Source organism: Alexandromys fortis, unplaced genomic scaffold, assembly GCF_014885135.2.
Source record: "Alexandromys fortis isolate MF-2015 unplaced genomic scaffold, M_Fortis_MF-2015_v1.1 scaffold_5, whole genome shotgun sequence".
Classification (NCBI taxonomy): Eukaryota; Metazoa; Chordata; class Mammalia; order Rodentia; family Cricetidae; genus Alexandromys; species Alexandromys fortis.
Window position 1 is genome coordinate 11,503,245 of NW_026067924.1, and position 13,795 is coordinate 11,517,039.

At 37.9% G+C, this 13,795-nt stretch overlaps 1 protein-coding gene across 1 annotated transcript in view; it reads left to right on the plus strand.

The window, feature by feature from the left end:
• Nucleotides 1–13,795, plus strand: part of Cdkal1 (CDK5 regulatory subunit associated protein 1 like 1) — a 627,408-nt gene that overhangs the window by 362,837 nt on the left and 250,776 nt on the right. The window contains exon 12 of the mRNA XM_050142389.1: nt 7,942–8,122. Coding sequence (XP_049998346.1) covers nt 7,942–8,122 — 181 coding nt within the window. The remainder of the gene's footprint in view (nt 1–7,941; nt 8,123–13,795) is intronic.

A 13,795-nucleotide genomic window follows, 5' to 3' on the forward strand; every position in this document is an offset into this window, starting at 1 on the left:
GGGCTGTGGAAATGCTAGAATGGAGAGTTGGTGTGAGTGTGGTCCTTGTCTAAGTCTCATGAAGAGTAGAAGAAAGTAGGCATCATTTAAAGGGTTCTTTGGGATCTTTGAAGTAACTTTTGGTAGCAAGGCTGTTAATGAACCCAAATCTGTCTGGGTTTAACATGAATTCCTTCCTCTGAGACTGTTGCTAGGTTTTCTACAAACCATCTGAATACAGGGATAATCACATTCATTTCTGGAAGAATAATGAGAATAATAAAGGCAACAATAAGGTCTTAGAAAGAATAAATGTAGCCTGGAGCCATTTAGTTTTAAATTGCCTCTGTGTTCATTGTGAGCAATGGACAGGGCACTGAGAGGGCTAGAAGATTCAGGTCTAAATTCTTATTGCACCAGCAATAAATGGCCTGGTGGCCTTTGACAAGTCTCTTAACCTCTAGACAGAGCGTAGATATCTCTGCTCTAAAATATTACTGCAAAAATACAAGCAGGTTTTTACATTGCATTAAATTACTGGAGAAAAACTATTATGAATAATAAGTTTTGTTCTCAGTGAACTTATGATCCACTAAAACTTCTAATACAGTCATGCAGTGAACACATGTGGACACAGGTCAGAGAGAAGACAGCCTTAGGGAGTGATTAAAAACTTCAGACTAGGACTCTCATTTAATATATCCTAATTGTGTAACTGTCTGTAATTCACCTCTGAATCTTATTCCACTAATGATAGTTCCCCATTTGTCCTGGAGACTTACAAGAAGTTGTGTCAAGCAAAATATAAATTGTCCATGCATTGCCTGGCATTAGGTGTTTATATTTCTCTGACAAGGTTGCACTGAGGGTGGGAGACACATATAGGCCCTGTTTAGCAGGTGCCCTTCTGAGCACTGCATCCACTTGAGTGAACTTACCACTGAATGCTTTTATAGGAACAAACGCAACCACCAAAGGCTAAGTTCACTCAGTCACTCACCCTGGGCCTGCAGCAGTAGTGCTAATACATCCAGCTGTAAGAAGAAACAAACTTCTTCCAGATGCACAGGTCAGAAGATTGTGAGTAGATGCCCAAGCAATGGGTTCGGTCCCAGCTACTTTGGGCTTCTTGGTACTTTTTTTTAAGCCCAGGAGATTTAAGGTTTTTAAAAGGATTTATTTATTGTTTACTTATGTACATGTGATAGTGGATAGTTCTCTTTCTACTATATGGAAGTGCCATATTTTGTTCATGCCTTCAACAGCTAGTAAGCACTTTAACTGTTTCTAATTTTGGCCTATTATAAAGAATAATAGGAAATCCACTCTGAAAATCTACTTCTCCAATATCCACTTCTCCTAGATAGATACCTTATAATATGGTTCCTGGGTTACCCTGCATGTTCTGCTCAACTACTTAAGGACTTGCCAACCTGTTTTCCAAATGGCTACACCACGTTACACACCATCTTATTATGAATGCAGGCTCAGTTTTCATCTTGTGCACCTACATCTGCTCTTGTCTTTTTTAAGTTGCAGCCACACTACTGGCTTTGTAGTTTTAATTTGTTTTTCCTAGACCCAATTGTTCCACACGTACTAGCTAGTTTATTCTCTAGTGAAGTGGTGATTAAAGTCTCGACTGTTGTTTTGTCTTTTTATTAGTAAGTCAGAAGATTTTGAAATGGTTTGGGGGACAAGACACATGGTTCAGAAGTATGCTCTCCTAATCTGTGGCTTATCTCTTCAATTATTTGTTTAGAAAGATTTATCTTCTTCTATTTGTGTGCATTTATATGTGTATCCATAGGACATGAAACTAGAAAGGCACCTGAGGGGAGAAGGGATCTTAGGGTAGTAGGAGATAGAATGATGGACTACATGTAAAAGGGAAACAGGGGGGCTCGCTGGGGAAGAAAGGAAGCATTAGGGAAGGAATAGTGGAGAGTGCGCAGGAATAAAGTGTCATGGCACATACATGGTCAGGTGCCATGCTGAAACCCAGGACTTCATATGCTAGCATGAAATTTCCATTTATAGTTTTGAAATCACTGATATTTTAATCTTTCTGTTTACTTTCTCTTTGCAAATTTTATGAACACTTCCTTGATTTATCTTATTTTTGTCACTTAACTCTTTTCTTAGTGAAGTTACTTTATATGTGTTTGATTTTCTGGTATCTCTTTTGGATTGTTGATTATTAATACATAAAAATACAACTGATGTTCCCAGTTTGCTGCTGGAGCTTGCAAGTTTTCTTAGACCTCCAAATCCTCATAGACTAATTAGATTTCTTTGTATTTTCTGTGGAATGTCTTATCTGCAGAAGAGTTAGGTTCCTTCCTCATTTACAGCAAACATGCCTTTAATTTCTCTTGTTTGTCCTTCTTTACTGGCCAGGCTTCCATAGTATATTGAGTTGAGGAAGTGGGAACAGGAATCTGTAACTTATATTATAGTTTTTTTGGGAAAACATCCATTCTTTGGAAAATATATGAACTGTAAGTTCTTGCGAGTATTTGATTTGTCTACTTAGTTTTCTGCATCTACGAAGGCCACCATGAGGGTTTTTTTTTTTATCGTTTATTCCTTTAGTGTGATTCAGTGTGTTGATATTTGCATTCCAGATCACTCTTGAATTAAAACATGGAGTAATAATCCTTCCAATAGATTTTTGGATCAGTTTGGTAATGTTTTATTAAGAAAACATCATCTTTGTATTCAAGGGAGATATTAGTATAGAGTTCATTTGTAATCAGTTTCTTTGATTTTAGAATATGCTAGACTCTAACTTCTGACTTTTTTTGGTATAATAGTTTCTGTAACATTAATCTTAATTTTTAAATGTGTTTAGTAGGATCTGCCGTGAAGCCATCTGAACCTGGATTGTGTTGTCTTGTCCTGTTTTCTCTTGAGGTCAAGATATAAACTAGGAGTTTAATTTTGTGATAAGTAGAAGTGCATTCGGATTTTCTGTTTCTTCTTAGGTCCATTTTTATCATTTAAAGAACTCTCCACTTTCATCTAAGTTGTAAATACTGGCATAAAACTGTGTATATTCTATTCTCAAGGTGACATTAGTGTTGGTAGTAGGTTCTGTCACGGTGTCCTGTCTTCATGCCAGAAGTTGATCACGTTATCTCCTTATTTTCTTCTCAGATTAGTTAGAACCTAAGTAATTTTAGTTTCTCCGAGATGTGTCTTTTACTTTTATTGATTTTTTTTCTTATTGTTTCCTCCTCATACTTTATTTCCTCTCTGTTTTACTTAGGGTTTGATTTCTTCCTCTTGGTTGGTTTTGTGAAATGAAAGCTAAGAATATTGATTTTATATCTTCCAAACACAGTCATTAAACCTTAAAATTCCCAAGTACTACTCTCACTGTAAATCGTGTATATATATATAGACAGTCTATGTTTTCATTTCTATTGTTTTAAGGTCTTTATTTCCTCTTCCCAGTGCTTGGAAAGAGGAAGAGGATTAGAGGAATGGGAGACCAGCCTTGGCTAATTGGCTATCTCTTTTGGCCAGTCTAAGTTACATGAAAGTCTTCCTGAGAAATCAAATTTTGGAGTGCATATATGTATGTTTTCATTCAAGACAAAATGACTCTTGAAATGTCTTGTCCTGTGTTGTCTTTTGTGCCACCAAACTGGTTTGTGTGTGCTAGAGATCAAACCCAGGGCATATACTAGGTAAACACTTTACCAACTGAGCTATATCCCCAAACTCCATAAACTCCAACCCAGTGCTAGCAGATGCTATGTAGTCACTCCAGGTTCTAATAGAGTCCCGTAACCAAACTGATGAGTCAGATGTACATCAGGGTTTTTATTCTGTTCCCAAGTTATTTCACAAACCTGCTTTGGCAGTAAACACAAGACTGAAAAAAATGGTGAGTCCAATTTTCTCTGTTATTGCAGCTCATTGAATATCTTTATTTCAACGTTTCAGAATTACTTTCTAAAACTACTAAGAAAGTATAAATATTACAAGGTTTTGAAACTCAAGCGAATACTAGTCAGTGATTGCATACATGTTACTCACTACTTCAATAAATTTGTGAAAATGAAATTTTTTAAAAAATAGAATTTTGAAAATTCAGTGATTCAAAAAGACAGTGTTTCCCCAGAATTACCATTTAAATATTTGTAATAATATTCTGTTTTACACCTTCATCATTTCCTCTTACTTAAATCACAAGATACAAAATTAGAATTTGCTTTGCTTCAAACTTCTTTGATTTTTACATACTGAGAATTATTTGCTAGGCAAATTAACAATGTAAATGAGATTTTAGTTGGCTTACCTAAGGAATCAAATTATTTTCAAGACTATAAGTGGCAACATTTACATATTTTAAATTAATGTATAGATGAGCCTTATCTGATATTGAGGTGCAGACTTTACTTTTATGATATAAATAATCAACTTATACTCTTACATACTTTTAAACAATTAAACAGTTTCTACTTCTAAATATTGGCATTTCATCAGTTTGTAGTACTCTGTCTCCTGTGTTACCAGACCAGATTTTGAATTGATTGTTGAGTTAAAACATTCACATTTGAACATCCCAGTTTGTTGTGGTTCCTTTAAAGGTTGGTCACAACCCACCCTCCACCACCACCAGGGAAGCCAGAGTAAGCAGGTGTTGGCCAGTGCTGAGCACACTGATAGAGAAGAATGGGGGAGGGTTCAGAAAGGGACTTTCCTTTGGGAATACCCGACAGCTATTGCCAGATTCATCCTGATTCAAAAATTAGGACAATGACCAATTGTCTTCATTTCTTGCCATGTTTCACAGGCAGTTTCTAAGATATTTTTAATTTCCAGGGGGACATGGACTCTCATCTGTTATCTTTTGCCTCTATTTTTATCTGTGGATTTCTTTATATCATGACTAGTTAGAAGACAAGTGTAAAACTAGCTAATTGAAACTTATTTACACACTTCTTTCTGTTCACAGACTTAATCTAGCAAGTTGTTCTATTCTTCTGAGTCTTACTAAGGAAATACATGCTTCTATGATTTTTAAAATGTGATTTTGATTGTCCTTAAAGAAGAAAGAAGTAGGTTTATGTCACAGTAGATCATTTCTTTTTTCTGTAAAAAACTGTCCCTCATATTTATCATCACATGGAAAAATCCTTGAATTACTTTACAAGTTATAATCCATGCAAATTAATGACTATGAGCAAAGTAGAAATGAGAAGAGGGTACTTTTTATAGTGAATGGGTCCGTGTTTCTTCACATAAACACCAAGTACTATGCAAAGGGATCAGGAGCTTTTGTTCCCATGAATTTATTTGTTAGGAGCTCTGCAGTTTGACCGAGCCTTCTTCTCTCTTATGCTACCAAATTCTTGTGCTCATCTATGAAGAACCATGTACGACAGGAACGTAGATGTAGGGTGATATGGAATATGTTCCCTAATGTGTATGGGTTCATTCATAATTTGGGGGTATTATAGTGATATTTCATTTATATTTTAATAAATAAAGCTTGCCTGAAGAGCAGCGAGTAAAACAGTCACACTGGTCAGCCTTACAGACCAGGCAGTGGTAGGTAATTCACACCTTTAATCCCAGTAGCCACACTAGTTTACCATAGAAACTGGGCGGTGCATGCCCTTAATCCCAGTGGTGCACGCCTTTAATCCCAGCCCTAGAGAGGAATATAAGCCCCGGAGACAGCTCTCCTTCAGTCTCATTCTGAGATTCCTGGAGGCAGGATAGCCATTTTGAACTGAGGTAGAGATAAGAGCCAATGGCTGGCTATATGTTTTTCAGATCTTCAGGTTGAACCCCAATTTCTGATCTGCATTTCTATTTTCCATGCTGTGGAACTGTTAGAAACCACTGTATCATTCTGTTACCATTACACTGTTACAATTTCAGATATTTGTAGCCAACTGAATAGAAACTCTAAGGCCGTGGAGAAAAATGGCACCACCTCCAGCATTAATTTGCTCTGTATTCCGCGCTTCAGTTAGTCTCTGGCGGCTGGAGAGATGGCTCAGCAGTTAGGAGCGACCACGTGCTCTTGCAGAGGACGTTGGTTCAATTCTCAGAACCCATAGGGTACCTCATGAATGTCTGTAACTTCAGTTTCGGGGTGATCTGATGCCTGTTCTGACCTCTGTGAACACCATGCTTAATGGTGTACAGGTATACACGAAGAGAAAAACACTCGTACACACAAAACAAATAAAATATCTTTTAAAAAACGTTTGCAGTGCTTTGTTCTTTAATACCAAAAGGACAGTGAAAATGACTATTTGTTGATGTAAATTCTCAGCCTTAAGGAAATAAATACGAAGGCTATGGGCAGAGAAATTGAGACAGACTTTGACATGTCTTCAAGTAAGAAATGATGCTGCATCTGTAAGAAGGTGTCCTGTGAAGGAAAACTGAAGATGGAGAAAGGGCTGGGAGAGACTGAACCGTACGGAATTACTGCTTTTTTTTTTTTAACCTTAAATTATAGACTGGAAAACAAACTCAAGTAAAATAGAACAAATAACACATATGGAAAACGAGACAGAAAAAGCTAAATATCAAACTGGTGGTTTGAACATTCAAAATAAATGAGTCCCTAAGAGGAAGTGTTGTAGGAGACATTTCCTAGAGAAATTACTGAAGAAATAATACAAGACAATCTCCTAGAGAATCATTAAGGAAATAATATGAGAGACTTAGATTCCTAGACTGAAAGACTTTAAGTCTATAGATTGTGCCTTGTACAATGATTTTAAAAATATAATAAAAACCATATTAGCATGAAATTTAAAATGATTGAGAAAACCTGACACAGCACATGCAATGGAGTATGTGTGGCTGGAGTGTGTGTCAGTCACAGAGTATAGACCTGGCTGACACAGGTCCTAGGTTTAATATCAAGCACTGCGAAAGTGTGAGTATGCACAGGAGTGAATTTCATGCCTTTAGCATCTATCAGCCGTTTTCAGAAGGAACAATGCAAAATTCTGGTGGATAATCGTTTGAATTTAAAATATTAGGTAACTGTACTGCCCATCAGTCATGTGCTCAGACACCCTGAGACCTAATAACTGTCACCTGATACCGAGAAACACACCAGCAGAGTGAAGGAAGTAATTGAGAATTAGCAAAACCTACGACCTAGGAAAACAAGACTGAGGAAAAGAGAGCAAGGAGCAGGAGTCAGGGGTAACAGCCAGCTCATTGCTAGAGTAGTGCACACTGGAAGAAAGCAGTGGCCTTTCCAGGAACTAGGGACATGGATGCTGAGCGACCTCATACATCAAGTGTTTAGAAAGTAGGTTTGATTTTTGCCATCTCCACTCCATCCCTGCCACCTGTGTCAGGCATTGAACCCAGGGCACTGTACCTGTCTAGCAAGCTGTGCCATGGGGCAACAGTTCATCCTGCTGTTGAGTTTTGGTAGGTCTGATGAAGCCTTGAGAAGATAGCAGTTTAGGGAAATAAAATGTTAAGCAAACTTTCCAAAGACTCAGTTACTGCTCTTAGGAAAACTTAAATGTTGAGAAACAACCTGGTCTGCCAGTTGTCTCTGCAGTTTGTATGGAAGTGCCGTGAATACAGTGTTAAGAACATAGGGTTAGAGTATAATTCCAGCTAGTTCATTTACCGTAATGTAAAAGTCCCTTAAATACTGCCTTTAAAAAACCAACAAATCCAGAAACAGCAGAGTAAGCATCTATCTTAAGAGACAGAGGAGAAAACAAAACAAAACCATGTCTAAAAGCATTAAAAATGGATGCCTCTGAGGATGACCAGGGACCACTATAGTTCATTGTATCTCTTAGTATTTAGAGCGTTTCAAAACTGTTTTCAAGTGCTCTGTCCTAAAAAAAATAAACTGTATTTTTGAAATGCCATTTAAAATGTCAAGGAAATAAAATAATTCTGGCTCACAGTCAACTGTTTTTTACATTTTTGTCTGTTTTTCTTCTCCAGGGTTCCTGGAATAACGATTGCTACGGATATTATCTGTGGTTTTCCTGGAGAAACCGATCAGGATTTTCAAGAAACACTGAAACTTGTTGAAGAGTACAAATTTCCAAGCCTTTTCATCAACCAGTTCTATCCAAGACCCGGAACTCCTGCTGCAAAAGCCGAGCAAGTTCCAGCACACGTGGTGAGAACCCATTCATAGGAGCCATTACTTTGTGCCAGCAGCTGCACAGACAAACCTGTTTTGCCTACCCAGTGCCACTGGCTCGTGCTATCCTTTATGTTGCAAAACACGAGGACATTCAAGCTGGGCATGGAAAAGTTAAATGACCTCATGCAAGGAGAGGCAGACAATATCACATTTTCTCTGAGGAGGAAGGTTCAGCTTTTAAAAACTTTTAAAACCACTCTCTTGTATTTACTTGTGTGTACATTTAAATATTTGGATGGTTTGAAATCAGGCAACATTTACATACATGGGAGTGTGGACTGGGATGTGGCTCCATGACTACCCAGCATATATGAGGCCTCCTTTCCATCTTTAGCACTTCAAAGTAAACATAAATGAAACAAAAGATTAATATTTGAGCAAATAAGCTTTCTATCTTCCTACTGCATAAAAGTCCATTCTAATTATTTATTTGTTGGAAACTTTGTGGTTTTCTTACTTGATTCCTGTACAGCTATCATCTGTCTGTTCTTCCATCCATCCATCTAACATTGATCTATCCATCTACCTATTTTCTTTCTATTTATCCATCTGCCATCTAGCTACCCATCTACCTGCCCATCAACTTATCTATCCAAACAAATATGCATTGTATTCTCAGTGCAAATATATAGACTGATTAATTTTCTTTCTGATTGACAAAAAAAAAAGCCTAACTTTAATCCCACAGATAATTAACTTTGCCCAGACATGAAAATAAACTAATTCATTACCTTTTCTAAGTTACTACTGAGGCCTGCTTTTTGGATTTGGGAGTCTGTGAGTTGCCAATGTATGTGCAGGTATAGGACAGTTTCATAAGTAACCCAGGTGCCTCTCCCTCTTCTGTGTTCATCTGCTTTCTTTATCCCCAGCTTTTATTTGATCTAGCAGCTCTTGATCTGTTTCCTGTCTTCATTCAATCCATTGTTTTATAACTTCATCAAAAAATCTTTTTGAGCTAAAGCATGTATACTGACCTTTTTTTCTGTGTGTAAATATTATGTATCATTAACAATGGTCTGTGTGTGTCTTCATATAGTGACTGTTGGATGTGTAATCAATCAGATTAAGAGCATTCTCTGTATATGAAAGTCCCTCACATGGCCATACAGAGATTACCACTGTCCTCTCCCTTCCCAGAAGAAACTCATTCCCCTCATTGAACAGACTTTATCAGTGTATGAATTTGGGTTCTGTCCATTTCTTTTTCATTCTTAGTGAATCCAGTATTTTGCAAAGTGGCTCTAGGCCATCTGTTTTCTTTGCTGTATAATGTTTTTGCCTAAGTTATTCATCCTACTATTAGAGACACGTGGGCTTTTTCAGCTTCTTAACGTAAGAACTGCAATCATCACCATTCTTGTTTTTATTTTTTGTTCTATTCATATGTAAGGTTTACTGCTGTGGCTAGTAAAAGTATAATTGCATTTTCATGGGACATGCAGTTGACCTGCTGGGCTAGGTACTGGCAAATTGCCTCCCTAAGTAGCTGAATAAATGTACAACGCCTGTTGCCATGTATAAAAAAAGCTATCTGATCATCCTCCTGTAGCTCAGAGCTCTGTGCTCATGATGTTTGTGTATAACCTATGTAATGTAATCTAACTGGCCTTATTTCTCCGTGGGAACGAGTAGTATTCAACCAGCTGGTTATTGACTCTTGAGTGGTACCCCTGCCACGCTGTGGTTTTAACTTGCAGTTCAATAAAGACATCTGGTACTGAGCCTCTTCTCATCTCCTCCCCTCTTTCACATGTATTTCCTTGGGCAGGGTATCTGCCAAGATCTTTCGCCCATTTGGAGCATGCTCTTTGCCTGTTTACTGGAAAGCTTTTAGAATGCTTTGTGATTTGGGGTAATAATCCTTCAGGTACATGTGCCTCACGAAGACTTTCTCTCTGTGTCTTCCCTTGAGTCACATTCACCTTTCTACCATGTCATCATCAGTCTTTTTCATGTGTTTCTACCCTGGTTGGTACAACAAACACCACAGAGTGACTTAGACAACAGAAATGTCTGCACATTTTTGAAGACTGGAGGCGCAGAGAAGGACCCATGCCAACTCTGCCATGTGTAGGACTCTTTCCTGGCCTCTTCCTAGCTTCTAGAGTTTGCTGGCTAGCTAAGGTGTCCTTGGTTTGCCATTGTGTAACCTTAGTCTTTGCCTTCATTGTTACCAGATATCCTTGTGTGTGTCTTATGAAAACCTCCATCTCCTCCTACCCCTCATCTTAACTGTGTTTATCACATTTTGAAGTGATTAGGACTTCAAAATAAATGGGTGTTTTGGGGAAACAACCTAAACCTCTTACATCTTAGTAATTATGCTCTATATAACAACTATTGCATGTAATTTAACCTTTATAGAATTCAGAATTATAAATCCAGAGAATTGGACATTAATGATGAAACTTTAGAGATTTACTAGGATGCTTCTCTAGTGTGGCTGCAGTCAACCTGGGCATGCAGCTGTCTCCTTGACTTACTGATTTCCTTCCTGATAGATAGACACATGCTCAGTAGAGAACTTGTGATTAAATGTTTAAAATTCTTCAGATGGGGATCTCTGTAAAATGGCTCTGAGTTACCTGGGACAGTGACAGTTCCCTGTAACCACAAAGTCCTTGTCGGAGAGATGACAGGGTGTCAAAATTTCAGGACATGAAATCAGAAGCAACATTCCAACTGAGGTGCTTTGGAGGTCAAGATTGCCTGAGGTGAACTTCAGGGTCATCTTCTAAGCTGGAAAAGGCAAGAACAGTTTCCTTAAAACATTGAGAAAGACATATGAAAACTTGCATTTTGTCTCAAAACATTTCAGATGCTGCAAAATGAGAATGGGCTGTTTCAAAACACTAAATATAAGCTGGGCATAGTGATTCATGCCTATAATCCCACCATTGGGCAGTCTAAGGCCCGGGAATCATGAGTTTGAGCCCAGCCTGGGCTACAGAAGAAGATCCTGTCTAAATACGTGCAGAAAGACTACATTTATGTTATGTTAATGTCCTAATGGACACTCACACACTGAATGCTACTGTTATCTTACTGATAAGATAATTGTTGGTCCCAATTATATAACATTATGATTTTTAAAAAAAAAACCATGAAGTTGACACTCAGCCATGAGTGTACTTCAGTGTTCTGAGGACTTAGTATTGGTTACCTAATTTTATTCTCTCATTATGTCTCTGAAGCAAGTCCTGCTATTAATGTCTTGTTGAACATCAGAAGCAGAGAGCTCTGGGCAAAGCAGAGCTGGGCTGTAGCCCACAAGGCCTGTTCCTCAGAAACTCACGTAGATCAGATCCACAACATCCCCAAACAGCACCTCTAGTTGAGAACCAAATATTCAACACATGGCTGTGGAACCACTTCAAATGCGGTGTTTCCCTATCTGCTCTCTGTTTCAGCATCTTTTACATGGCAGGGGGCAGGGCGGATAGTAAAGCCTGGGTCATTTCCACTCATCACTTAAGCCTCTGGTTATCTTACCAGGCTCTTTTCCCATGTTCCATTAAAGCTCTGTTTTGGTTTCTTTCTTTTTTTCTTTCTTTCTTTCTTTCTTTCTTTCTTTCTTTCTTTCCTTCCTTCCTTCCTTCCTTCCTTCTTTCTTTCTTTCTTTCTTTCTTTCTTTCTCTCTCTTTTTTTTCTTTTTTGATGTCATAAAAAATACTCTGGCAAGAGCAACTTTAAAGAAAAATGGGTTTTTCAGCTATAATTCCAGGTTCTAGTCCATCATTAGAAGGAAATCAAGTCAGGAACATGAAGCAACTAGTTATATCCACAGCCAAGAGTAGAGAGAAAGCGAATGGATGCATGCTTCTAGTGCTTAGCTCACTTTCTTCATTCTTACTCATTGAGGACCCCAAGCCTAGGAAATGGTGCTGCCCACAGTGGATACAGTCTTTTCACAGCAGATAATTCAGTCAAAGACAACCTCCCATAAACATGCCTGCAGATAACCTGAATCCTTCATGAAACTGTCACTCAGATAATTCTAGACTGTGTCAAGTTGACACGTAAAACTCACCTTCACAGGCTTTGTGCTTATTTATACCAGGGTTTCTTAAAAATAGCTTCCTCTCATGTTTTTTTGACCAGAGCCTTTTACATGATCCTGGTTATGTAAGTATATAACACAAATCAAAGTAGAATTTATTTAAAAATTATTTTGAATGCATATAAATTTGCCATTATTTTAAAGACAAAAGCAAATGTGCATACTAATGAGATGGTGCTCGTTTATTTTTACAATAATAATTAAATCGTGGCTGAATATTTGATATTACAGGACATAGAACATCTTTATATTACAGAGATGATTGACATTTTGATTTACTAATCGTCAATGTGGAAAACTCTTTTCATAAATACATAGTACAAAATAGTAGAAGTATATTTAGGACTATTTCCGAAGTGACCAGAAAGTCTATGTTAAACCCAAGTCAGAAGTAAGGTTTTTGTCTGTTTGTTTTATGAAATTCAAGCCCACAACTCAAAAAAAAAATAGTTTATAAAACCAAACACTGCATATAGCACACTCCAGTTCAAAGGTAGGCTAATTTGATACTTAGATCTGAGAGGTGGCAGTAGGAGCGCTGGAAAGGTTTCTTTCTGTAAGAGCAGGAAAGTGCACAGAAGACACGGGCAATGCACAGAGTAGAGAGCCTGGGTCTGCGCTGGTGTGTTGAAGGCTTTGATGAGCTGTGTGATGCCACACAGCAAACCCGCTGGAACTCTTCTTGTTGGTTATGCTCTTGATTTTAAATAATGTTTATCGCTACATATTCAGAGGCCTTTTGCCACTGCAAAATTTCTCTCAAACCCCACTATCCCAGAGCCTAAGAAGCTGCAGTCTACACCTTGATCTTTGTCAAGACATGTGAATCTTGTCTTTGTTTCTAGGCTTTGAGAAATGTGGAGGCAGACTTCCTGTCCCCATTGACTTAGTACATACCTGGGAAATGGCAGGAACTCAACACAAGTAGAGTTCATAAATAGGGTTAATTGAGTGGTGAAGTCTGAATTACTGTCCACCATCACAAGAGGACAGGGCCTGTGAGAAAGGAAGACTGTTTCCCAGCTCCAGGGAGCATAGGGGGGGCCATTGAATATTTAGTGAGATTAAAATTCTTCTTTTGGGGGCTGGTAGGTGGGTTCTGATTTATTTGTTTGAGGTGACAAGCAGCATATAGGAGTAGGTTATTGTCAATAGTGAGTTGGGAACTGTGGGCGAAGCTTGGGTTAAGGTGACTTTTCAGACCACGTTAAACTTTCCACTGACGTGGGACTAGCGTGGAGCTCCCAAATCGCAGTGCTTATCCGTCTTAGCACATTTTAGAGAGGAAATATAAAGGGGCAGCGTCATCAGAAAGTTCATTAGGAGGTCTTGCAAGAGTAGATATAGGAACAGTTTAGGAAGTTTAGTAGATCTAGGAATGTCTATGCCTCTCTTTAGGGTTTGGTGATTCTAAGTCCTAGATCCAGTCAGCGAGACTATTCTGTGTTCTGTGGAGACACTTCTTTTTTTTTTTTTTTTTTTCCTATTTTTACAGCATTTTAATAATATTTCTATTATGTATTTTTTTTCCTTTTTTTCTTTTTTTTTCTTTCTTTCTTTCTTTCTTTATTTATTAAATATTT